The sequence below is a fragment of the Rissa tridactyla genome, chromosome Z, assembly GCF_028500815.1.
Source record: "Rissa tridactyla isolate bRisTri1 chromosome Z, bRisTri1.patW.cur.20221130, whole genome shotgun sequence".
NCBI classification, from domain to species: Eukaryota; Metazoa; Chordata; class Aves; order Charadriiformes; family Laridae; genus Rissa; species Rissa tridactyla.
Window position 1 is genome coordinate 84,932,247 of NC_071497.1, and position 27,755 is coordinate 84,960,001.

At 47.1% G+C, this 27,755-nt stretch overlaps 1 protein-coding gene across 1 annotated transcript in view; it reads right to left on the bottom strand.

Moving 5' to 3' along the window:
• LOC128902947 (unconventional myosin-Vb-like) overlaps window positions 1-27,755 on the bottom strand; it is a 155,390-nt gene that overhangs the window by 50,410 nt on the left and 77,225 nt on the right. Inside the window, exons 13-20 of the mRNA XM_054186727.1 lie at window positions 26,032-26,154; window positions 24,669-24,752; window positions 19,683-19,832; window positions 18,921-19,018; window positions 14,412-14,498; window positions 4,285-4,396; window positions 2,870-3,081; window positions 51-207 (exon numbers count right to left, since the gene is read on the bottom strand). Of these exons, the coding sequence (XP_054042702.1) occupies window positions 51-207; window positions 2,870-3,081; window positions 4,285-4,396; window positions 14,412-14,498; window positions 18,921-19,018; window positions 19,683-19,832; window positions 24,669-24,752; window positions 26,032-26,154 (1,023 nt within the window). The remainder of the gene's footprint in view (window positions 1-50; window positions 208-2,869; window positions 3,082-4,284; window positions 4,397-14,411; window positions 14,499-18,920; window positions 19,019-19,682; window positions 19,833-24,668; window positions 24,753-26,031; window positions 26,155-27,755) is intronic.

Here is a 27,755-nt window from a genome sequence, read left to right on the forward strand (position 1 = left end):
AAGGCTCTTCCTACTCTTTTCTAATGCAAAGACACCCCGTGGAGTCGTACCTTGCGATAAATCCTCCTGACAAACATGCCCCGAGCAAAAGCCTGAATGGTGACGGTTGCGTTGCGGACCCTCTGGAAAGCTCGGAGGATCCGCAACATTCGATACTGCTTCTGGAAGATGATGGCAGCTCTCGTCCTCCTCAGGTGCTCGGCAAGCCTGCAAAGCACAGGAAAAAAAGGTCAGCAGTAAAACTAAACCACCCACCCCCCTTTTTTTTTGGTCATTATAAGTTTTAAACTGGACAGAGAGAAAAACCTTTGGTCCAAAAGTAGCTTGATGGCACCCAAGAAAGACCATCCCAGCAGGAGGGCTAAGAAAAGAGCCGCTGATAGCATGGCTCCGTTAAAATAATGGGAACAGGGATGTAAACAGACAGCATCCATGGCACCCAGGAGCACTGGAACCAGAAATCAACACACCTCATTATTCCTAAACGGCATTAAAACCAAATATTTTCCAGGTTTTTCCTCCGTTTGAACTCTCTGTCTTATGTAGTTGAGCCAATCGAGGCCCAGGTTGGCTCCATCGCTTCCCTCACTATAAAACGCAAGCGTCGCACAGTGTATCTACCGACTCAGTGAAAACGGCAGCAAATTGATTTGACATTTAAACCGGTGTGCGCTGGTTTGGCAACAGTCGTGAGCAGAGCCCCAAGCAATTCACAGAGAGTAAATAATGAGGGATGTGGTCAACTCCGTGCCATGTCGCTCCCCTTCTCCAACTGAATTCGTGTTCAATTTGCTGTTATGCAGGTTAATAAATGCCCATAAAAGCGCCATTTAATTTCATAATTAGCTTGTTTTGCTGAATTTATTCGTCGTTTATTGCTCTCAGCATGAAGCACTATATAGATAGTTGATCCACTTCTTTAGTTTGGGAAATGCATAGCAAAACTAAAAGAGCCACGTCAGATTGGCTTATATATTCTCTTCGTCAAGGCCAATGGCTTCTCATTAGGACCCACTGAAGCAGAGCTCATTAAAGAGGACAAGGGATGGTCCATTTCCAAAGAGAGAAGAAAGAAGTTATTCAGGTGACATCCACCCCTATGAAACCAGCATAAAGAGGCAAACTGGAAAATCATGTTGACGCAACATGGCAGCAGGTGGTTTCTCCTGCTTCCAGCTTCTCTTTTAGCTCATAGCCCGACACTTTGACATCACCAGGGATTCCTCCTCCCCTCAGAGGGATGGTTGGCTGATGCAAAGTCAAATATAGAGTTCAAGTCTGTAGGTGTGCATGCAGAGCCCACCAAAGAGGCTAAAATTAATCACCAACTCCCCCTTTTAATAAGTCTTCCTCTTATTGCTTAGGACTTGTTTGCCTTGTCTCCAAGCAAACTGCCAAGAAGGATGTGTAGCCATGAGCTAAGAGACGTACGTGAACCTCTGAGGACAAGAAGTTCATCTGAGACCTTCTCATCCCTGGATTCTCCATTTTGTCAATCCCTTCCACCAAACACAAATATCACCACAAATTCAGTCAGCATCTCTGATGTTCTTCCAAAATACAATATGATTTAGAGGAAATCCTTGGAAGGAACATGGAAGTTCTTCACCTTCTGTTGCTCCAATAATTGCTAGAAATCAACATTCATCCAGCAATCCAGAGAGGAGTGGTGACTATGCAGGAGCCTTGTAGCATACAAGCAGCATCTCACGCTGCCCAAGTGCAAGCGGAGTTAATTGGGCTGCAAATTAGGTAGCAGCACTTCCGATGGTCAGATGCTGACTCGGAGCCAGGGAGAACATGGCTGCTCCAAACCCAACAACACGGCTAACACACCACAGCTTCTCCAAGCAGAAAACAAGAAGGGAAACAATGGTGAAAGGACACAAATCTACTCCTTGTTTATAGAATCACCTAGGTTGGAAGGGACCTTTCAGGTCATCGAGTCCAACCATCAACCTAACTGTGACAAAAATCATCACTAATCTAAACGATATCTCTAAGCACTATGTCTTTTAGATACCTCCAGGGATGGTGCCTCAACCACTTCCCTGAGCAGCCTGTTCCAATGCTTAATAACCCTTTCAGTGTAAAAATTTTTCCTAATATCCATCCTAAACCTCCCCTAGCACAACTTGAGATCTTGCTCTCCAGTGCAGTCTTATCTCCAGAACGCCCAGCGAGCCACCGACATGAAGAAGCCTGAGGTTCCTGCACACAGAGAGTTAAACACTGAGCTCTATTATTCTGTAAATAGCCCCACGGCCAGTGATTTGGAGTGATTTTTCTCATTGCAAAGGATAGGGTAAATCAATTCTGAGAAGTCCCCTTGAATACCAACCAAGGAGGCGCAAACCTGGCCCCTGCCGAGGAGGAGCCCATACCAACTAGCAAAACGCTCACTGGCCGATCCAAATGCCCTTTGCCAGAGGTAGTCCCAGAAAGATATTAGTTCTGTGAAACACTTTCAGCTAAATATCCCAGAGTACTTTAGTCATCCAATTACAGCCTAGCTGCCTACGTTATAGCCCTGGCTCAGCATCTAGAAATTAAATCAATATAGATACGACAACAGTTTAAGGCAAAGAGTTTTGATCTCTTGCCTCCCAAATAAAGCTGGGGAGAGGAATAAATCCCGACTTCAGCACAGAAACTTTCACCGTAGTGGTACCTACGTGCACAATATGGGTCTTGTTTTCACCAGGCTGAAAGGCAACACCCCATACAGAGCATTTTCACTGTTTCTCCCGTGAAACCCTCAAGTTTAAAGTCTACAAGATGGAACAGATTGAGAATACAAGTGCCCAAAAAGTAGTTTTCCACTTGACCTCCCAGCTAGCCCTACCTCGGAGGGCTTCCTAGGACCCACCTCCGTGCCAAGTGCCCACGCGTGTAGCGCTGGACGACGATTGCAGCTCGTCTCAGCCTTTTGTACTTGACCCTCTGCAGCCAGCCCCGCACCGTCTTCTGAATCATGATTGTGGCAGCTCTGAACTTATCTGCTCGCAGTTTCTCCAGATATGCCACCTGGCCTGCACGGAAAAAGATCTTGGTACGTCCAAACTGGAACTTGTCTGGATCCTTTTCAAAAGCATAAAGGAAACTAAATTTAATTAAGGCAAACATATTATTTATTTTTTTTCAGTCTATGTTGCTCAGTACATACAGATTAAAAAACCCACTTCAAATTTATCAGCTCACATCTCTTCTTAATTAGTTGATAAAGATATTAAAAGACTCCAAACTACTTGACCTTCTATACACCCACTGAGGAAGGCAGCACTAGGATTCAGTCTTAAGTTCCATATATGTATACAATTTTTTAAATGTTTTTTTGGTTGGTTGCTTGAGTCTTTTGGGGTTGTTTGGGTTTTTTTCAGGTTAAATGGAGCAACGCAACACCAGAGGACTTCAAGAAAAGGTTTCTTTCTTGAAAAGATTCACGCTTACATCCGCAAAGTCCTACATGCACTGCAAATGCCTCTGCAGCCAAGACACACGCGCGGTGCATAAGGAGAAGGGCTTTTGCAGAGAGGAACCCAATTGAGTAAATTTCTCAAAACCCCACAAGGAAAGCAAGGATCAAAAAATTAAAACCTGGCTAAGACACTGTCCGCATTCTGGGCTACTTAACAGCAAGGCAATAGGGAGAAACCTTTGCGCGCACATTTGCAATTTAAAAATAATGCACGTCAGTCTGAGTAGTAAGATTTTTGGTGAGGAAGGCTTCTTATTTGCTTAATGGGGAAAAAAGTCCCAATCTGTGGGATGCTTTTCCTACATACTAGTGGCCAATAAAAGTCTCCCGCTCATCAAGATAGGGCAATTATTGCGTTTTTCTCTTACTCATTTGCACAAAGAGACATTTAACGATGGGGTGACAGAACCAACTTTGACTAAGGTTCACAATGTTGTACACAGTATCCAAAGCTGGACCTCCAAAATGTGCTCCAGCTATGGCTAGCCAAGATCCAGGGGGGATTGGAGGGATGACTCTTCTGGAGATGGCCAGTTGTTCACGCACAGTTGGTGATAACAAACTCTGGACTTCACCGGCACTAAAACACTACCTTCAGCTTGACCGCAATCGCGAGATCCCACATCATGTTTGCTCTCGCTACCTCCTTGCAAGGCTATCTCACTTTGGAAAAAGCCCCAGGCTGTCTAGACTGAATAAATACCTGCACAAGCAGCAGGTGAAGTAGGAGCAAGGAGAGCAATTCAGATCATATCAAACCCACGAGCTTTGCCAAAATCATTGCCAAAGATTTGGTCCCGGCTCACCTTAATGAGGTCTTCCAACAGGGTCTGACAGATCTGCTTCTTGTCGTTCTTAGAGAGGTCTCTCTTTTTCATAAGAACACGGTATCTATTGAAAAAGTCGTGGTAGGACCATCTGAAAGCAAAGCACACACAGGATCAGTCTGCACGTCAGGCATTACTTCCTTAAAACAAAGCTTTTGGAGTCATAGATGACTCCAAAATACAAAACTCACCTACTGAGGGATCTCAGCATGGATTGAAGCCATCCAAAAGGGGCTTGGTCACCCCAAACCTGACGCCCAGTCTCAGCCCTCCCCTGCAACTGAAGGCTCTTCCCAGTGCATTTCTAGCCTGGAACTGCAAGGCCATGGAGCACCTTGGTTTCGCTCTTCCTGATGCACTTCCCAAGCTGCTGCCTTTTACCAGTCAAATGCAACAACGCTATTCCTTTTTGAAGGAATTTTGAAGAGATCATAGATCCCCTAATTTGGCCAAAGAAATTTTAAAAAGTAACCTTGATAAGACGATAAGGAATGAATCAAATAGAAACTCTTCCTTACTATGCTTTTCCAAACTCTGTTGAATATGAATTTGGATCAATTCATTCACTAATCTCTGTGGCCGAGACCCTTAAAAAATTAAAAAACAAAACAAAACCAAACCTTTGGACTCTGAAAAGACAAAGCAGCCACTTGGAAGATGCTTCACTGTCACAAGCAGTGAAGTTCCCAAACACGCAACACTAATGGAAGGCATTAGAGGCCTGTATCTTACTGCTAGGAAATATCATCTTCTGCCGCCGCCGTTAGACGTAGAGCCTGCAGACTGGATCCTGAAATTGGTTCAGCATTTGCTAAGTTTCAGCCTTCTCCAAATTAACACAGTGAGTTATGAACCCCTCAAAACCTGAGTTTTTAATCAAAGCGTTAGGCATTTCCAGCACTGTCAAGCAGGGCCATCGTTACTTCAAAAAAAAGAAAAAATATGCATAACAAATATCAAAGGAAGATGGGAGAGAATTGCAGAGATTTTGATTTCTGCCCTCGCTCAAGGAAACCATCTGTGAGCATGATCCTCGCCCACATGGATGTTCCGGCAGCCAAGATGAGCAGCCACACAGAAATGCCTCCTTCTCCACCCCGCAGCCCTATGCACACCTTTGGTTTTGTGTGATTGCACCCAATTCTTCCTATTTTTCCACTTCCAGAGATTAAGAAGAGGGAAGAAAGGCCAAATAAATTGCAAAGGACCAGAGCGATGCTTGTGATGGGTCCTTACACTTGGCCGGTTGGCAGTGGTGGGGCTGGGTGAGACATGACACCACCTGAGCACCTCCCACGTTCAAGACTGCTGTCTCTATAAAATACTTCACAGAACAGAATAATTCAGTTGGAAGGGACCTACAACGATCATCTAGTCCAACTGTCAATGTAATTTCTAATTAAACCTCTTGAAGGATGGAAGTTGGGATATTTGGTAAGACGGGCATACCAGAAATACAGCACGTATTTCAAAATGCGTGACCAACAGTTTCACATCACATCAGAAAATGCAGCAGGGGAAGCAAGCCAGTTTAATGAAAAGCAATACTCTAATTAAAAGAGCACAGTAGGAGGAAACATTTATGATGAGAATGAAAGGAGAAAAAGGACTTCTAAGGACTGGGAATTGTCACGCAGTTCCTGCGTGAACACATTGCACCCAGGACACCTTTTGCAAAGAATAGGGCAATGGCAAAAACTAGAGAGTGTCCTTAACATTGTTCCTGAAGCAAAAGGTAAGGTGGAGGGCTCCTGAAGACAGGAGCAAGGAGGGAATTGTGATGAGACTATTTCCCATGCTCAGATTGCTCAGGGTAGCCAGATTTAGTGATGACTTCATCTCTACCTACACGGGCTGGTCCTGGGGCTGGACAGCCAAGACTATCCACCCTCAAATAACCAAAAATCATAGAACAGAATGGTTTGGGTTGGAAGGTATCTTAAAGATCATCCAGTGCCACCCACCCTGCCCTGGGCAGGGACACCTCCCACCAGCCCAGGTTGCTCCAAGCCCCGGCCAACCTGGCCTTGAACCCCTCCAGGGATGGGGCAGCCACAGCTTCTCTGGGCAACCTGGGCCAGGGGCTCACCACCCTCACAGCAAAGAATTTCTTCCCAATATCTCACCTAAATCTCCCCTCTCTCAGTTTGAAGCCATTCCCCCTCGTCCCATGGCTCCCCTCCCTGATCCAGAGTACCCCCCCAGCTTTCCTGGAGCCCCTTGAGGGACTGGAAGGGGCTGGAAGGTCTCCGCGGAGCCTTCTCTTCTCCGGGCTGAACCCCCCCAACTCTCTCAGCTTGTCTTCATAGGAGAGGTGCTCCAGCCCTTGGAGCATCAACTGGATATAAATATATATATATACACACAAACACACTGGATTACCAGCAAAAAAAATAAGACACCTGCTACAGGGAGCTCAGTGGGGTGAGGTTCTGAACACAAAGATCACACAAGGCTATGGGCTTGTGCCACGTAGGGTTTAAGCATAAACTTGCTTTTCTCTTTGCTTTCCAGATGCCTTCGTTTTATAGTTACATTTCCTATTCTGTACCCGGCACCTTAATGCTTTTGCTTTGTGCAAATAAAACCCCTTTTCATTTTTAGCACGTCTGTGGCTTTTACACAAGCTCCCAAATCAAGCCTGGTAGAAGAAGCAGGGCAGGCAGCACCCGAGGCATGCAGCCAAGCGCGCGATGCCGGAAACCTCCTGCCTGGCTCAGGTATTGCTCACGCCCAGGAGGGCTTGGGGAGGAAGAAAAGAGGAGGAGGGAATATTCCCATTAACCTGCCAGAGTCAGTTCAGGGGCTGATACTATTAACTGCCGCTCTTCGGAGGACGAGATCCTCCTGCAGTTGTCACACAGGCTCCTCCAGAAAAGAGCAGCTGGCGAAGAGGCAACTCGCCCAACTAAGGCACGGGTCCAAGCTGGGCAGAAAGCAGCAAAATCCATCATCTTCCCGCACCCAGACAGAGATGGGGATCCCACAGATCAATAGTCGGACACCTGCAGAAATTCCTTAACAACAGATCATAAATCACTGCATCAAGGATCTTCCTTCAGAGCCTGTTGCTCTCATTTTATGGACTGGTAAAAACCGATTTCCCGCTTGTTTCCATCTTTAACATAGATAACTCAACTTTTTAGGATTAAGCCTCACGTGAAACATGGGAAGCAGGCAAGGAACACGCTCACTGATTGCCGTCGGGGTGTTTTGCTGGGCTGGCGGCATCCGTAGTCCTCTATCCCCCCTCTCTCCCCATCTCCCAGAGGTTCACAGCCAAATGTTGGCACCTCCACGGCACAACGTCGCTTCACCCTTGCTGCGGCGAGGCCGCTCTCGCCATCCTCGCCGATTTAAACAGGAGATGACAGGCCTGAGATCACACCACTTGGATTATTGTCCACAGAATATCGAGACAAAAGCTCCGCCACGCCGGGGCTCAGCTGGCGCATCAGGAGTTTCACCGGAATATTTGCAGTCCCAGTTCACAAGGAGAATAAAGCCGCAGGGGTTCAGAGGTGCTGTTAGACACCCACTCCCCCCCCGCCCCGGAGAAAGGAACAATTAAAGCACTCAGGTTTAATGGGACATGCCTGGTTAAACCATTTCAGGTTCAAAGCAGTATAAAGTTACCTTATAACTATGTGCTCCGAGAGAAACAAACACGATGCCCCAAACCCTACAAGCGAGATCCCTCTGGTGCCGAAATAATGAAGCTCAATGCTGTGGTGCATACGCGCTTATGTTTTTAATCTTTTGCACATATATGTATTATTATTTTTTTTTTAGGTTCAACATCTGCATCTTCAGCAGAGAAAAAGAAAAAAAAAAAAAAAAGAGAAAAACATATGTCCCTCCTGCTAGACCACAAAGCGATTCCCAGTTATGCCATGTTACCCCGTATTTTAGCAGGTCAGGACAGACGATGGGAAGGTTACAGCTCAGTTCAAGTTGTTGATGGGTATTAAATTAAAAACAGACCTCAGGTTTTCAAGATGCAGCCACACAACACGGGCACGCTTCATCGCCAGGAGCTGGAAACCACCAAGAGGCACTAAATAAAGACAATTCCTTATAATTCTCAAGTTGTAAGATCCAGACGGCGGCGTAGGCGAAGAGCTGTAAAGAGGATTTTTGTACCTGCGCAACCGAGGAGGAGGGAGGAGGCATGAAGGACTTTCCCCTATACTACTAGAACTTTCCCAAGAATAAATAAAAATAATCTCAGGGTTGAGAGCAAGCCCAACCAACCTCAAACATCAAAATTTTGCTTGGAAATCAGCAAAGGGAAGAGAGCAATAAAAGGAATGGAAGGACACAGGAAAATAACACGCCCGTGGAAAATAAACCTCCTTGGGTTTGAGCAGCAAGGAGCACACTCTAGGGCTTGGCCAGTAGCAGGAGACTTGGTCGCCCCAGCAATTTCCGTGTCGTCTACGGGAATTAGACAGAGGGAATAAGCCATAACACACGCCAGGAATTAAGCTTCATGTCTGCGGATTAAAAAACAAGACTTGGATGCTTTACGCAAAAATACAACTGGGTGCCAAGCAGAAGGGCTGCCCCCTCCCACCCCGAAATCGCGGGGCTACGAACCCTCGTGCTGCAGAGCCAGCTGGATTAATTACAACCTCGCAATTAAAGGGAGGGCTCGGGTAAGAAACCGGGGGTGAAATTCTGACTCCCGAGGAAGCCTCTGAAAAGCAGCTCTCCAAGCCCTCAGCGAGTGCCCAAAATATCTCCAACCTATTGTTTTAGGGTGGTTACAGCAATGCTATTTCAGCAGCACTCAAGGAAGAGTATAATAAGAGCTTGATGATTTTAGGATGTAACCATAAAATGGTTCCTTTCGGTGGCTTAAAATGACGGAATACAAATTTTTTCCAGTAAAGGTAAATAAATTCATCACCCAAGACTGTCCCAGTGACGGTCTGCTGAGCAAACCCGGCTTCAGAGAATAAATCCTGGCAGCACCACGTGGCACCGGCCCCCAAAGGGATCGATATTTGCAGCAGTAAGGAGCTGGACTATATTGATCTTTTTATAGGAGCCAAAGCCCATGTGGGGGCACGCAGGTTGAACAACCGAGTCAAAAACGGACATGAAATTATTTTAGAAACTGCAGTTCAGGGAGGAAATTTCTCTCGCCTTGTTCACTGCCGCAGAACAGAGTTGCCTTTCGATTAGCTCAGAAACACGCAGGCTGGCATGGCTTGAAATTATCGAGAATATATTCAAAGAGCAGAATTGGGGTGGGGGGGAAGGGGGGAACCCTCTCTCTACATATTACCTGTGTTGGGAGCGGGCAAACAGAACCGCCGGTAGTCAAAGTCACTTCTAAGTTTTGCTTCCCTGAAACAACTGCAAGGCAGCTAAAGGCACATTATAAAAATAATTATTTTATATCCAAGGATGCCCACGATACGTTTCAATTATGAATGTTGAATGTTTATAGGGTTTAGCAGCTGTGATTTCGTACTGAAGCGACACAAGGATGCTGCATCTGACAGTCAGCTCCAGCAACCAGGGGAAGCAGAGAAGTGCCAAAAATACTTAAAAAAATATAAAAATAAATGTCATGCATAACAACTATAATAAGAGTATTTCGGAGAGCCAGCAACGCTAATCAGAACGACTGCACAGTGGGAGACCACGGCCGTTGTACCGCTGATGGGAAACCTCCAGAACCAGCAAGAAGAAAAAGAAAAAAAAATGTAGCGTTTTAACAAAATGCAAGTTAAAAAACTTGTTTTAAAGAGTATTTTGTTATTAATGGAGATCCGCACCAATTAATTCTCTCTTTATAGCGTCAATTTCTCCAAAGATGATGAATGGTTTTATAGCACAGAGACATTTTCCATGCTTCACCCGCAGAAGTTGATGATAGATTTATTATCTACCCATCTAAGACAGTCCATTCATCACAGTCATTTATGTACGTTCTAACAAATACATTTCTTAATGGCTGCGTAACATTTCAAACCAAATGATAAGTTTTCAATTTACTTGAGATAGCTGCAGAGCGCAGCGTACCATGGAAACGATAAAATAAAGCCAGGCGTCCCCAAAGCGGAAAGCGCGAGGCTTCATCTATCAGTGGGAAGATATGGTGTCTTACGCGGGTTGAAGAACATTGAAAGTGTATAGGAAGTTATTCTTTTTCTTAAAGGAACCAGGTAAAAACATTATCGAATTCCTCAAAACATTCATTTCTTCAACACCGTGACGGGGAAACGTGAAATAAGAGCAGAAGGTGGCTTTATCCAGAGATCTCCGACCCAAAGCCACAGCGCTCTCAGAAGTTAACTCTCGTGACAGCATGCTGGAAAAATATTCACAGGGAAACACCACGCGATGAAAATAAACATTTCCTCCTGTTCCTGTAATAAAACTTCTCTCGAGACAAAACATTTTGAAAATCCCCTCTTGCTCTAAAAGTAAATTCCTCACACCCAAGCGAAGCAACACTCACAAAGAGCAAGTTGTCCATCACTATTTTAAGAGGTTTAAATTTATAGCCTTCACACGGGGTTTAAATTTAAAGCCACGCTCCTTTTTGGTTTTATCCTTAACCACCAGAGTCCAGCTTGTTTCAAAAGACAAGGAAAGACAGAGGAATAGCCAAGGCTCACCGTGATGAAAACCCAGACAGATCGCACGGATGGAAAAACGCGGGAAGAACTAAAACATCTCCTACGTTTCCCACAAAATAAGATCCTGTGGAAGCAGCTTTTGCCAAACTGGCTCATAAAACCAATTCAAATACGCACATTATTCACCATCTTTCGACGACGTTGCCCAACTCCCAGGTCTGAATTTTCAAGACTGGAATTTTACGAGCAAGGAGGGTGAAGAACTAGAGAACCCAAAGTGAAGTGTCTTATTTCCCCGCGGAGTTGTTGCTGTATACAATTATCTTCTAGAAACATTAAAAGAAAGACAAATCTGCCCTTGAAGCATCCCAAACACTGAACTGGAGAATGTCGTTCCGAAAGGCTGAAATCGCTATTTGCACACACACCCCCTTTTTTTTTTTTTTTTTTTTTTTTTTTTTTGCCCCTGAAGGAAAACCAAAAGCTGACAAGTTGCAGTGATGGAAGAGTTTTGTATTCTTAGTGCCCGGGGAAAAAAGAGATCTCCTAGCCATAAGCACACAAGAGGAGCCAAAAGCATCCCTTTTGGGTTTTTCAGGATGGAGCGGTCTTCGCACCGGCCAATTATTTGCCGTAAATCGATCTTGGCCGGTGTCCAGGTGCTGCAGGGGTTTTTCCCCTCCTCAGTTACTAATTATACATCAATTTTAACTCCATAGGGTCTAAACTGCTGAGTTAAGCGAGCGGAGATGGAAAAATGCTACAAGTTGTCGGGAAAACTGTGAATGGAGAGGAACTTAGCAGCTACGCTAAGACCAATAACAAAACTTATGGACAACCCTCAAGCCAGAGCTCCCCAAACCTCCCCTGGGACCCACAACTGCAGAGCCAGGAGCCCCCAAGTGCACTGGGGAGCATAAAGGAGCATAAAAACTGCCTTTCTACGGCTTTTTCCAAATGAAACCACAGCTGTTTCACTGCTTTAGGGCATTTACTTCAAGACGACAGACGGATTTGACCCTGCAGCTACTTTAACAAAGAAGATAATAAAAGAACCCAACACGTCGGCTGGTTTTTAATTTCCCTCCACGCCTCAGAGATCATGTAATTTAGGAGCAACTTTTTATTAGTTACTAGCCCAAATGCCTTGAAGATTTCAGGGATGGGAGCCAAAGGTGGTGCTGGGTCTTCTAACAGGGCCAGCCCCCCAACAAGGATGGCCCAAATCTCCATTCACCTCTCTGTCACCTTCCCACGCTGGCAGATGACAGAGACAAATTGGTTTCCATGAAAGTTTTCTTCTTTTTCTTCATTTTCTTCTTCTTCTTTATTTTCTTCTTCTGTCCTTCTTAAGGAGTTGAGCTCAGCCAGCCAGGGAGATCCCCATCACCAGTTTTTGCCTGTCCGTGGAGGTCACAGAATCCCAGACTGGCAGGGGTTGGAAGGAACCTCTGGAGATCATCTAGTCCATCCCCCTGCCAGAGCAGGGTCACCCAGAGCAGGTGGCACAGGAATGTGTCCAGGAGGGTTTGGAATATCTCCAGAGAAGGAGACTCCACAGCCTCTTCCAGGGCTCTGCCACCCTCAAAGGAAAGAAGTTGTTCCTCATGTTCAGATGGAACTTCCCGTGTTCCAGTTTGGGCCCGTTGCCCCTTGTCCTGTCACCGGGCACCACTGAGAAGAGTCTGGCCCCATCACTCTTGCCACCCGCCCTTTAGATATTGATGAGGTCCCCTCTCAGTCTGCTCTTCTCCAGGCTGACCAGCCCTAGGGCTCTCAGCCTTTCCTCAGCAGAGAGGTGCTCCAGTCCCTGGATCATCTTTCTAGCCCTCGGCTGGACTCTCTCCAGCAGTTCCCTGTCCTTCTGGAACTGGGGAGCCCAGAACTGGACCCAGTCACCAGCCAGCAGAGGTTTTACTGGGCTAAGTGCAGCAGAACCATCTCATGTCAACACATGGAAGCTGCCATTAATGGTCAAGAGGGTCTTTGCAGTTTTGCGGGAGATGAGTAACTGGTAAGGGCAGCACGCTCCTCCCCACAAACCGGGACGGGGAGTTTCTCATGGCGTTCAGCATCACGCTTAGCTGACTCTTTACTGCGCGTATTTATAACTCCTTTGTTCCATATATAAAGGCTGATGGCTATGCTGACATTAACACAAAGCTGCTTGGCAATAAAACGCAATTGATGCATTTTTAGAATTATTTGCCCTTGTCATTTTCAGGGCTTATTTATAGTTTATGTTTTCTGATTTATTAGGCCCTAAAAACCTCTTTTGAATTTTGTAGCACAATCAGCAAGAGCCACATCACCCATAACCTTTCCTTTCTAAGATGCAAAAGTTTAAAGAGTTTCACCCTCCTTTGGATGTGCAGGGTGAAAGTCCGCAATAATAATTTACAGCCCTTATTTTCTTTCTCTGCAAGTATAAACAAAAATTTTTTGGCTGAAATGGCTATTGCAGTAGGTGACTGACACCCAAAAAAAAAAAAAAGAAAGAAAACTGTACAGCGCGAGGAGCTTTTTTGTATAGGAAGCTTCAGGCAAGCAGGGAAGAAGTCCTCTAAGGCAACGATGCTTCTACTCTGGTCCCATGAGACCCCACCTGGAGTACGGTGTCCTGCTCTGGAGCCCCCAACATCAGAAAGACATGGACCTGTTGGAGCGAGTCCAAAGGAGGCCATGGAGATGCTGGGAGGGCTGGGCCCCCTGTGCTGGGAGGACAGGCTGAGAGAGCTGGGGGGGTTCAGCCTGGAGAAGAGAAGGCTCCGGCGAGGCCAATATCTGAACAATGCTGGAAATGGACTTTTTACAAGAGCATGTAGTGACAGGACGAGGGGTCATGGCTTCAAACTGTGAAACAGGAGATTTAGATGAGATCTGAGGAAGAAATTTTTCACTCTGAGGGTGGTGAGCCCCTGGCCCAGGTTGCCCAGAGAAGCTGTGGCTGCCCCATCCCTGGAGGGGTTCAAGGCCAGGTTGGCCGGGGCTTGGAGCAACCTGGTCTGGTGGGAGGTGTCCCTGCCCAGGGCAGGGGGTGGCACTGGATGATCTTTAAGGTCCCCTCCAACCCAAACCATTCTATGTTACAGAGCCATTATTTTGCTACTTTCTGTCCACCTCCATACGGGATCAAAGCTGGATTCCTTTATCTGCCACACACCAGCATTTTCAGAGATTTCACCACAACAAATCACTTCTCGGGACCAAACGGAAAGCACCAGCTGAAGTGCTGGACACGACACAACACACAGCAGCCCCATGACAGAGCTCATCATCACTTGATAACGAATCTCTTGGATATGAGGAACGCAGGACCTAATGGCGGTTTTGCAAAATGAAAGAAATATAAAAAGGGGAAAATCTGCCCTGGATATAAACCAACCTAAATAAATCCGGTTTGTCCTAAAAACACTAGTGTTTTCTTCTCCCTCCCTTATCTCAGATCATGAAGTTGCTGAGTAAGGCACACCAGCAGCACAACTCCACGCCAAATTCCCAGCACGGTACCTGGATGGGAAGCCAGCTGCACTGATGCGGATGGTCTCCAGCACTCCACAAGCTCTCAGCTGCTGCACCGCTCTCTTCGGATCAAACCTGCAAATGCATTCAAGACAGGGATTAACACAGTGAGGAGGAACGCACATCACCAACCCATCTGATAGTCACTCTTTTGGGGACAGGAATTAGCTTCCGATTTGTGGGGAAAAAAGCTCTGCTCTCGTTATTAATATAGGGGCTGAAGAAACCCATGCATCCACGGATAGCTTTTGTCCATAGCCATTCCCTTGCAAACCTCAGTATAACCACAAATCCCACGCCTTGGCTTTGGGAACAGGTTGTCACACGTTTCCTCTCCATGTCACAAGACGTGTTTTCCAGTGCACCGGACCTTGCTTGTGTCCTGTCATCAATGCCAAGTGGTACTTTTGGGACACGATGACAATCTGCCACAATTAATCTCCACAGCCATGATCTACCCAACTAGGTAAAATAACACAGTTACAATAAAGAAGGCAACACCTTCTTCACCCCCACCACAAGCTGCCTGGTGAACCAGACGGTAGCGCTTTTGCAGCCATAAGGGCAACCACATATTTCCAGAAAAAAAATCCAACTCAACAACAAAACAAAACGGATATACTAAATTCCATACCAAAACTGAGTCATTAATAGGTTCCAGGGGTTTGCAGACCATGAGGTTTACCAAGAACAGCAGTGCTCGTGTTCCAAATCAGAGCTTTGGTAGGTGTCACGTGGAAATTCAAGGTATTTCTGCTCTCAGCTGTCCGCCCTCCTCTTTTTAACTGGCATTACCCTTTACCACCAGCATCTCATTTCCATCAGCAATTTGTGCTGAAAAACTTCATGCCAACTTCCAGCTGAATACTTGGGCTGTGCTTTCCCTCGTTCCTGGCCTGAACCCACTTTCAGATTGGTCCGTCTTTGCACAGAGTGCAGGTACCAGCATCCCCCATCACTTCTCCCTCCTTCCATCCCTGACACCGAATGCACAAAGAGGTCCCAGCTCTCCGTCTCTAGATGATGGACTCTGGAAAAGGTTGTTGGATCAAGTCTGAACTCTTAAGATGTAGGTGTCCGTGGCTGTAGGCGTCCGTGGCTGTGTTAGGTTTCCAGAACAAGGGTCAAGGGTGAAGAACAAAAGCTTCTCAGGTACCTGCTTGTCCCTTCCGGAAAGCCCAAAGTATTTACACCCGCAGGCCAAGACTGCATGAATAATTCTGCTTGGCCTCCGCGGTGCAAAAGCAGCATAAGAAATAGGCCCCCGTTACTTTGTGCGTTTTTAAATTCCCCAGACCTGTCAAGTCTACAGCAATTTATTCACTGCAACATTGCAAACACAGTGCAGGGTGAAAAAATCAGTCTTGGCAGTCACTTGCTTCAAGGAAGAATCCACAAGGGTACAATTTCCATAACCATAAATAATAAACAGGACAGGTAGATGGACAGGGAAGCTTCAATCCTGGAAGATCCCAGGGCAATCTACGTTGTACACAAGGGGAACTTTCTGCAACGCGGCCAAGTCGTACTCATCAGGGGTGAAATGCAGTAACAAGAGGGGCTGCAGTCATTTGTCATCAGGGAAAGCCAGAACCGTCTTTAGCAACAACACCAGTGGACAATACACATTATCATGAACTCCTTTTCCTTGCCGTGGCAGGATGAAGCAGCCACTTGGGTTTCTTTTGGCCTGGAAACCCAAGTAAGAAATTACAAACCCTGCCTGAAACAGAATTTGGAAGGAAAACTGTCAAAGGTACAAGCTGGAGTCAGGCACTCCCCTCGCACCCCTCTCTTTGAAGTCGCCTCCATGAGGGATCAACCTCAGACGCAACCTGCAGTCAGATGCCGCAAATATCACTGTGTGGCACCAACGCTTCCTGCAGGCTGGAAGTCTGACACCCCTCACCTCCCTAAGAAACAAATCTGACGTTTGCACGATGATGTGAAGTAGGAATGAGAGTAATGCAGGGTGTAAAAGAACTTAGGAGGTCTCCAGTCCAACCTCCTACGCTCAAAAGCCGAGGCAGCTATAGGGGCAGAGAAGGTTGCTCAGGGCTTTACCCAGTCAAGGGCTGAAAACTTCCAAAGGTGGAGGTGGCACAACCTCTCTGGGCAGCCTCCTCCACCACCAGGCTCTCCTCATGGAGAACAAAAATGTTTCCTTATCTCCAACCTGAACCTCTCACTTCCATTTGTGGCCACTGACTCCTGCCCTCCCACCGCACACCGCTGTGAAGAGCCTGGCTTCGTCCTCTTGGCAAGCTCCTGTACGTACTGGAAGGCTGCCATTAGGTCCCTTTTCTTCTCCAGGCTAAACATCTCTTTTTACCAAAAACGTAGTGTTCTTATGAGCTGAAAAATGTCATGTTTCGGAAAAGAAAAAGGCCCATGTTTTTCCACTGAACGACCAACGTAACACCGAGTGTTCTGCATCCTGCAAGATACCACTTCAACGCTAACCCGGCGCGGTGCCACTGATGTTTCATTTCACTAACGCCTCCTGGCACAGTGTGTTTTTCAGCACAAGTGCCTCCGAAATGCAAGCTCCTTTACAGCCACCCCAGTATTCTCCCGACGCCAGTTTTACACATAAGCAAAAAGACTTTATTTTAAGCCACGCGAAGGATACAAGTTTTCCTCAAGCTGCTGGCAGAAAGATCGACATTGACCAAGATTCCTAGATCGCTATTTCAATTAAGCAATCCACGATGGGCGAGGAGGGAGATAATCTCTTGCAGAAGAACCGCCCAGTACAAGACACGTAAACCAGTGCTTTCCGGCTCGTAGATGGGGATGAAACACCACCACCCCAACCCAAGGCACCCTCCTGTGGGTTTCCAGCCCATGGTGACTCCTGCCATGCCGCCGGCTGCAGACAGACACCTGCATGCTGCTCCTCCAGAACCATTCTTGTGTCCGTTTTGGTTTGCCCTTTGTTCCCAAAATCCTGAGCTTTGACAACTCTGACGTTCGCCAGATGGGGAGCATCACGTCGGACCGAGACATCACTCAGACGCAAGCAGAATTATCCTCCTGGTATTTGCTACCCACAACAGCTTGGAAGTGCAACTGAGTTCATTTAGATAATTACTGCAACCAGGAGCTTGCACATTTATAAAACAACATTAACTGTATCCTGAGCGTCACATGAAAAACTGAATTGCAAAGTTAAAGGCGAAGAACTGAAGATGGATGGGCTGGAAGCAGAGCTGAGTAGGGACTCAGAGTCTTGGAAACACCCTTTGGAAAGGTGAAGCTGTTTCACCACGCAGAGCATCTTGCACGCTTCCAGAACAGAAAGTTCAAAAATACTTTTGTGCTTTATCTAAAGAAAGCAATCAAACAGAAAGTGTAATCCTGAATTTCATTCCAACAGACAGCCTCTGTAATACGCAACAAGAGACTGGGGGCCTGAGCATCTCCAGTACCTACCAACCACAATTGCTGCCGTCCCAGCGCAGACAGCCAACATTGTCTTCTCCAGAGCTGTTAACTAATCATCTACTGAATCAGTCAAACACAAGCCAGTTCCTGAATGTCTTCTAACCATTAACACCCTCCACTTTGCTGTTTGCAGGGGGAAAAAAGTCAAGTCAGGGAAGCTTCCTGGTGGATCCATACCCACCAGCACGTCACCAAGGGTGAACCTGTTTCCGGATGCTTCGTTCTCCTTTGCAGGATGCTGTTGGAGCCGTCTCTGCGCTCCGAGGTGGCACCGCGCTCATCGGGAGCACTCAGACCGCATCGGATCAGCTGGAGGGCAACGCCTTACAATTATATCCCTGCTTTCTTAAATGTCACCACCTGCAGTTTATGCCGGGGCCTTTAGAACACATGACAACAAGATCTATGAGGTCCCTGCATATTAATGGCCGAGCTTTTTTGGACTGACAGGGAAGGAAAATTGGGTGCAGATCCATTATCTAAGAGGTCAAACAAGGCTAACAGCGATTTGCTCGCAAGGTCCACAGCTTGCGATACACCTCTGAACTACAGAGGAAAACCAAGACTGGCTTTTTGCTTCAGCTGTTCACTCACCTGGAAACCTGCCGGAAGTAGATACAGAATCACATCTTTACTTTTTCCACCTTTATTTCGGAAGCACCAAGACCTTCTTGTTCATTTTAGAAGCCGTTTTGCAAACACACTACCACTCTCTACTTTTTCATTCCTTTCTCTGCTACTTTTCCCTGTTTAGTACTGTAATTATTTAAATCAAAGCGATTCCAAGATGAAATCGTACAAAGACCCTGTTATGGCAAAGCAAAGATGCTCGGTATTCGCAGAGTATATCTACGAATTACTACGACCTGTATTAGCCTTCATTTCAGGGGCACAAAAGCCCAAGAGGAGTGACTCCATCAAGCTACAGGGACCTTCCAGTTACGAGAACAGCATGACAAGAGGGGCAATCTCTTTAGCAAGGGGAAAAGTCCAAAGCACGCTCTGGGGCCGTCACCCTGAGGATATTTTCTCATCTGAAAGCCCACTTACTTAAAGGGGAGCTTCTCGTCGTTCGGCTTGATGCAGCGCACGTAGTGCGGGGTGGTGGCGTTCAAAGTCTCCATGAGCAAATGCAGCGAGTTGCGGAACTGAAAGACAAAACCACTCATTTTGAGGAGGGATGAAGGTGCTGTAGCATGCCACCCAAGCTGGCAGGCGCTGCAAGAAGCCACCTACGGCGCCAGTCTCTGGATGTGACACAGCGTGAACCCCCCCATCACCCCAGCACACGCAGCAGCCATTCAGAGATGAGACCAGTGGGTTCAGGGCTTCCAGCTCAACGATGTACAACAGCAACAAGCGTTTGCTCAGGGCTTTACCCAGTTGAGGTTTGAAAATCTCCAAGGGTGAAGACAGCACCACCTCTCTGGGCCCCTACTGCACTGCTTGACTGTCCACACAGGGGGAAAAAATGCTCTTTTTCTCAAGTTGTTTCAATTTATGGGCACCATAGTACATTGGGATACAGTCTAGTGAATTCCAGAGCGGCCTCCACCCTTCTTAGATCATGTCTCAACTCCTTCCAGTCAAGACTACTCAAGCCTGCTCTTCCGGAGGTGGTCCTAGAAGGTGTCCAAAATGCAACAGTCAAATGGTTCCCATCAACACGGGCCATGGGAAGATCTCCTCACTTCCCCCACCACAACAGCTTTTTATTTATCTCTGCTTCAGAGTGAGGAAACAAGATCTCAATTGTAAATATGTACCTGGACTCCCCCCGCCATCGACTGACCCACTCGTATCATACGTTACCTGGTGTCCCACCGTTTTCTTGTGCTCCTTATTGGCAGCTTTGATCACTGGTCTGGCAGAACGGACGCTGATTTTGGATGTTCCCTTTCCCACAGAAGTGGTGGGTGCAGCATCCTTCTCATCTTGGAACAAGTCTGCTACCATTTGATACTAAAACAAAAGACAAGGCCTGAGCAACTCTTTGCCGAATGAACCTACCCAAGTCACGTTGCTCCCATCATTTTTTACCCATCTTAAGCCAGGAAGGGGGAAAAAAGGCAATAAAGTGAAAGCAAGAAGCGTTGCCTACATAAACCACACCAGCAGGAGCATCAGCCATTCTGTTTTGTAGTTTGTCAAACCTTGAAACGCACACATTAAAACAGACAAGTGGAAAATAAGCGGGTGGCTAGCTGAAAGGCTGCATGACTGGCGTGTTGTCCAAGGCACAAAACTTCCTGAATGCGAAGTGACTTTTGCTCCCAAGGCTTCGTTTCGAGCTACTTGTTCAGCCCTGATGGCAGCAAGGATGGTGCCCACCCAGTGTACCCCCCAGGAACGGGGTCTCCACATGAGGACAGGCAGCAGCCAGCTCCCACCACAGCCCCAGAGGCACCCTTGCTTTTCCGAACAATTAAGAGACACCAGCACTTCCTCACTAATTACCTGCATTTCATGGGGAACGAGCAAGGCGACAGCGGGACCGCTATTCTACAGCCCTGAAAGCACCACATTTAACTCCTCAGATCCCTGAGGCCTGGGGTTTCTGGCAAGCCAGCAGCAACATTTCCGCTTCATAAACGGGAGAACAGGTGAGCTGGCAAACGCAGTTAATGCTATTTTCTTTAACAGGCAAGATCTTCAAATTTGCATTAGGGCTGGGGAACTTGACTACTAAGTCAGTCACAATAAATCCGGTCCGTTTAGGAGGGCTGTTAAATTTTCACGTCTCGACTCCAGCTGTGCACCAACACAGGTTCCCGCTTACATTCAGATAGTAAATTCTTAAATTGAAAAAAAAAAAAACCAAAAAAAACAACCACTGTCACCAGGTGGAATTTTATTTATCACCAAGCTGAGCTGGGCTCCAAAGCCCCCACGATGCCGCCCCAGCAGCACGCAGACCACCAGTAACGCCCGCTCTGGAGCATCCACGGGAGAGGGCACCAGCATCACGCTTCCCTTGGCCGTGTCACGCCTGGATGGAGACAGGAATATTTCCAGCCCCGGTCCCCGCGGGCTGTTCGCACAGCTTGCCAGCACGGCAGCCTAAATACCACGGCGGAAAGGAAGCTGTTTGCATTACATTAACAAATTGCTCGTAGGCTCCAAGACAGCGCCTGCTAAGGATCTGCTTCATACTCAACAGCTTTTATTTTTATCTCTGCAGCTCCCTCAACTCCTACCAGAATAAAGGCTCACACCGCCTTTGCCTAATCCTCTATCCCAAATAAAGACATCCTGACAGCCGTCATGCTTTGATGACATGTCACCGTCTCGGGTGCTTTGACTCCTGCAAACACACCGGGATGTTTGGGTGGCACGTGCTTGAGGCTGGAAGAGATCTAACACGGGTTCCTTTACTATCTCCCACCTGACAACGCGGTGAAACCCCCGGCTGTCATTTCAGGTTCCAAAATATCTTAACACATAGCTGGGAGAGCCATCGAGCCCTCCGTCCGCTTACTATTCATAAAAGGAGTCCTTGCTGCCGCACAAGTGCTCAACAAGAATCTCAGAGGCCAGCTTTCAGCTTGCTTAAAGCAAAACTGGTGGAACTGGGACCATCCGTAGCAGCCCAGGATTTATTCCATGGATAGATAAGCGGGATATCCATGGGGGATAAGCGAGAGGGAAGGACCCCTCCCTTCCCAACTGCCAGAAGCAAAAACGCGAGTGCATAATTCATAATTATAGAGGACCGGAATATAATATCTTAACAGCACGCTGGTATGCTTTCAATCAGTATTCAAATCAGTCTCCTTAATTCAAAGAACATCAACTCTCAACCGTTTTAGCTGACCGGCGCTAACAAAACTAATTAGCTGCTTTATAAAGTCTCTTTCACCATCTTGTTGACGGCAGTAATTGCATTCTAATTAGCAGAACGCGATTCCGCCTCGGTGGGAGCGCTTCATCAGCGATGCGCTTGCCGACGGAGAGGTGTTTAAGCCCTCGCCGTGTTAAATCGAGTGTTCCCCCTTGCCCCGCGTATCGCCTTTAGCGGGAATATAAAGAATGCAGCAAATTACTGTATGCAGGCCTGCTCCCGAGTACGGGATCCTCACAGCACAGCCTTTTGCAGCCCAAATTTCATTTTTAGTCAAATCAGCACATCCAAGCGGCAGACTCCGCGCTGCTGCTCTTCTTGGTTCAGAGAAACCGGGTTGCTTTTTACAGCCAAAGAAAAAGAAATTGATTTGTTTATAGCCACAGAAGGCACACGGCAGGCGAGAGGCAAAAAAAAAAAAAAAGAAATAAAAAAGATGAGGAAAACTGAATCTGCCAGCCAAGAGGGTTAGTGAAAGCAGGAGAAGACTACGAGGTTTTGGAGGCTTTGCAGGAGGAGGGTGAGGGTGGCCTTCCTCCGCTCTTCCTCCCAGGACCACATGGCAGCGGCACAGGCTGGCGGACCCCTCCCACGTCCTTAAAGAAACATCTCAAAGGCAGAAGTTCATCCAGCGCCCAAAGCTTCTCGGAGCCAAGTGCATTTGAGAGTGTTTTAAGCTGGATCACACAGGCAGATTGTGGGGGTCACCTACGGGGCCACCACCGCGAATTAACAAGGTCCTAACGCCCCAGCCCAAGGAACATCAGGTTAGTTTGCAGGCCAAGTCAACCCAAATCTTTGCTCCTGAGGTGCACACATTAATGGCTTAAGAAACTCCACGTTTTAAGGCCAAAAAACGCAGTTGCAAAGGGCAGGGTTTGGGATTTTTTTGCTATTAAACCAAAGCCCAGCTCACTCTGATATTATATTATGGTCCTTATACACAGAGAGAAAAGAGGAGGCAACGCTGTTAATAAACCCATTTCAGCAGTTTTTTAAAATTTTTTTTTTTTTTAAGGAATAAGTTGCAGGTGGCACCGTCCCCATCACTCTACAACACGTTACCCCAGCGAGTTAGAGCTCTCCTACAGCCAGAAATCCCTCTCAGGCACGGCCAGTTCTGCAGCTCTGCCTCCAACAGCAAGTTCAGCACAGGCTAAATAATTCATCGCACGGCATCAATTATTCCTGCAGGTTACCTGGCATTTCTAATAAGCTCTAATCATGCTCAGTTTTCACCCTGGGAAAGCTGTGGGCTTCCCAAACACACAGAGATCTTGATTTAGGGGTTCTCAAAGCCCAGCTTCACAGTTATTAGACTCGCAATTGCCCCCGTGGATGAAAAAATTGCGCATCTTGCCATCTTCGTATAAATTAATTTCCGAGATGCAGCGCAAGCTCAAATAATTTCCCATTCTCATCTCTTAACTTTGACAGGAACCAACTTCCTGCTTTAAACGCTTCTAAAAAAATAATACTTCCTCCACCTCCCCTCATCATCCTCCTTATTTAGGTGGCATTTGGGAGGTGACACCCAGCCGTAAACCCGAGGGAGGGTGGCACAAAGAGGAGAAATCTGGATACGCGACATGTCTGCTTGCAACATGCAGGGGGGGATTCAAAATTTTTAATAAAAAAATAAAAATAGATGCAAGTTAACAAGCTTTGAAACGGGGGAAGCTTTGAAACGGTTTGGAGAAAAGCAGATATATTCCCTCCCTACACCACACACAAGGTCTGGTGGAAACAACGAGTTGTTGCAGTCTGGATTTTGGCTGCTGGATGGTACGTTGGACCTTGCAGGGATGGATTTTCATATTAAGTTCTTAATAAGAGGGCTGGAAGGGTTAAGGTCATTTAAAATCTTAACTTGCGCATCGACGATGAAAGACTCAAGGTCACAGGGGGAATTTTTGGTTTGGTTTTAAACGATAAGAACTTGAAGTGCCCTCAAAGTCTGCATCGTTGACACTTTTAGCCCAACCCACCCAGACGCAGGCTCACGGAGAAGAGGTGGCAGCGTAAAACCAGCTCAGTTCACACACGCGAGTGAGAAGTCTCCAGGTGGAAGTCCGCCGGCCAAGCGCCCGTTTACTACGGGCACGACCCACGCTAAAGCCTGCAGAGCCCCACACCTACCACCTTTCTGCTTCCAACAGCCCACCGCGTTCACAGCCCTCGGAACAAATAGAGACTTCAAACCCCAGGTGCCAAAAAGCTCTTGACCGGGAAACTTGGTACTCGAGGTCAATCAACGCGTCTCTGTTGGCACTTGACGCGATGAGGTGCCAACAAGTTGTTTGTACAATACTCGGGAGAGGAAAGGTACGTGGAACAAAAATCTTGGAATACTGGAGTGTGATCATCAGTATGTGTTAGTTTGTTAACGTCGCATCTTGGCAGCAGCGTAAAATAGCTCTAGAGCAGCTGGAATGTCTCAGAGTTTGCGTCACATTTCCAGCATTGTATATAAACCCTACTTTTTGCATACTAATTATTAAAGTAATTGAAAGTCTCAAGGACAAGTATGATGGACTACAGCTAAGGGGAACAGCCATTTTTGTACAGGCGGGTGGTAGGGTCAGCAACGCTGCCCACAATATACAAACTACACATCTGACCGTGGCTTTTAATCCCAGGATCACCTGTGGCTCCACATACTTTTGAGAACCCCTTCCATGCCAGGTGATGGCTGGAGAGTGATGGGTGGGGAGCTCCGAGCAAGAGTTAAGTGGGATTTCCGCTACCGCGTAACTGGCTCCTCCTGATTTTTGCTCTCAGTGACCAAAAAAAGATGATGAAAGGGTTTTTCTGATGCACCTCAACGGGACACCAACACCAGGGTGGAAGACAGCAGACGACAATGCACATCCACACCTGGGTGCAGCCATAACCCCCAGAAGCCTCGTCCCTCCTCTCCCGATTATTGTTATTCTCTCCCAATTCATTGCTTTTACCTTGCTGGCTTTCAGGATGTTGATCTGTTCTTCGTACACGGTGTCCCTGTTCTTCTCCAGGAATCCCTCGCTTTGGTATTCCACCTAGCAGGAGACAAAGGAAGAAGCCCAGAAGGTAAAGTCCAACCGCACAGGGACAAGGTGCTGTGTCCCACCACACCCCTACTGTTGGAGCTCACCTGAAAAACCTGAAAGGGAGAAGAGGGGGGGAACAACTGGGATTTAAAGGTCACTTTTCATCAAAGAAAGTGAATCTAAATGAAAGCAAAATCCTTAACGCAAACCCACCGCGTTCCTTAGGCATTAAGCCGCTCTGTATGGGACTCAACCGCACTTCCATGGAAACCAGGAGTAAAAATGCAAAGATCATCAGTCGCTCTGCATGCTCTTTTGTTCACTTCTGAACTCCTTGTAAGCTAATCGATAAACCTCAAAAGATGCCCTGGCTACGTCTCTCGTAGGTCTCTTGTTTTCGAAATCGCAGAGGGTTGGCATGCAAAGGAAGAATTTAGAGAGGACGGAAGAAAATCTTGTTCTATTTTTCGCATTTGAAGTTGGCTGAAATAACTGACGTTCCCCCCCAAAATGGGAAAACTTGCAAAGAAAGAGCATTTGTGAAGGATACATGTGCAAAATCACATGCCTAAGGAAAAGCGAGTGTCAACCTTTGGCATGAAAAGTGCTGCTCGCATCCAGGGCAAACCTGGTTAGAAGCACCAGTACGAGATCACAGCACCTCTATGTCGTCTGGCTCCTCAGACACGTTCCCAGGTTGGCCTTATATTTTCCTTTCTAACAAACGTGTATTTTGGATAACTACAAGCTTTTAAGATTCTTATTTGCTGGAAGCGATGCCTGTCACATCAGGGTTTCAATGAAGATGGAACCCATGATGAGAACCTACAGCACCAGACACTGGAAGAGTCCCACGGTCGGCATCTTCTCCCTCAGAAGGGTGGGACCAGCCCAAGGTCACCTCTCACAGGCTCCTCCCCACCGTGCCTTGCTGACTCCCACCACTCCCGCTCTTCAAATATAATTCCTTTTTCCAATTTGTTTTCTGTCAAGCTGCCCTTACAGAAATTCATTTCACTGCAGCTTTGAGAAAGAGGATTTCTCTCTGCTCTCGAAAGCACAACTATTTAAAGCTTAGGGCAATAATTTGGAGGCTGAAGTCCTCCAAGCTGATCTAGATCTGAGCACCCAACCGACATTATTGCCAAACGGGCATCCCTATCACCAAAAAGCAGCTCGTTGGTGCTATAAACTAAATTTTCCTTCATGCGGTTCTTTTTTCCCCTCCATGTACATCCCATTTCTCCGTTCAATTCCCAGCGTACGCAACCAACAGGCGCCCAGTTACCTTATCGGCGAAGTGCAGGACAATGAAGGAGGTGTTGGACATCCGGGGCTTCTGGAAGTGCTGGCTGCTGGCGTGTCGGTCATACAGCTTCTGCGCCCAGTTCTGGTCAGTGCCTTTGGGAACCTGGATGGGGAGAAAATGGAGCAAAAAGTCGTGGTCAGGCGCGTGGGGACATTTTGGAGGAACCCTCCTTGTGAGCTATCTGTAGGCCACGTGGGCTACAGGAATATTTGAGAAACAGAGACCATCCCCCCCGAGTTCTAGGAGCGTGTGCTATTTAGTTTTTCTGTATATTCTTGACAAACACACTAAAATTTCGTTTCCAGTGAAAAACACCCAAATGCTGGTTTTACTCCAACAGCCAGAACCGCTCTTGCAGAAAAAAAAAAAAATATTAATTAAAGAGTGTTTTTGCACTTAAGTTGCATTAATCACTCAGACACCAAGGTTCAGGCGATAGGACAAGAGGAAAACGTCTCAAGTTGCCCCAGGGGAGGTTTCGGATGGATATTAGGAAAAAGTTCTTCGTGGAAAGGGTTGTCAAGCATTGGAAGAGGCTGCCCAGGGCAGTGGTGGAGTCCCCATCCCTGGAGGTATTTAAAAGCCGGGCAGACGTGGTGCTGAGGGACATGGGTTAGTGGTGGACTTGGCAGTGTCCCGTTGATGGTAGGACTCGATCTGAAAGGTCCCTTCCAACCTAGACAATTCTATGATTCTATGAAAATATCAATGTTCAAATAATAATAAAATGATGATTCTCTAAGAAACTTCTGCCTCTCAGTAGGCTTGGGGTGAGGTCACTTGGATCCCAACACAGGCTGCATTAACCCCAGTTACACACAGGGTTGGGATTTCAGATCCCCTACCTGTCCTACCACAGCCAAACGATTCCCGTGTCCCCCTTCCACACACCCAACGCCCTGTGCCAGGAATCTCCTGGATGCCAAACCCTCCTTCTGCATCCTATTTACACTGAAATCAGGGTGCAAGTCCTATGTGGAGCTGTCCTTGAAAGGATTCTCAATATCCTTGATGCTCAGAGGGCTGGAGCCCCCCTGCTGGGAGGACAGGCTGAGAGAGCTGGGGGGGTTCAGCCTGGAGAAGAGAAGGCTCCACGGAGACCTTCCAGCCCCTTCCAGTCCCTCAAGGGGCTCCAGGAAAGCTGGGGAGGGACTCTGGAGCAGGGAGGGGAGCTATGGGACGAGGGGGAATGGTTTCAAACTGAAAGAGGGGAGATTGAGATGAGATCCGAGGAAGAAATTCTTTGGTGTGAGGGTGGTGAGCCCCTGGCCCAGGTTGCCCAGAGAAGCTGTGGCTGCCCCATCCCTGGAGGGGTTCAAGGCCAGGTTGGCCGGGGCTTGGAGCAACCTGGTCTGGTGGAAGGTGTCCCTGCCCAGGTGGCACTGGATGGGCTTTAAGGTCCCTTCCAAGCCAAACCATTCAATGATTTGGCCATGATCCACCAATGTAGCGGGTGTTGCCCAAGACACTGCTTTGGTAGGATGAGGCAGAGAATGGAGAAATCCTAAAGAACTGCAATGACCAAAAAAACCTCAGAGCACTACCTGTGCAGCAAGGGAACGGGCTACTTCCCACAAACCAGCATTACTGGGAGGGTTTGAGCTTATCTTCCGACCCAGCACCTGCAGTTTTTACCAATATATTCCCAAGATGAGGGGAAAAAAAATAAATCTAGTTTTATTTTATTATTTTCTAAGCACATA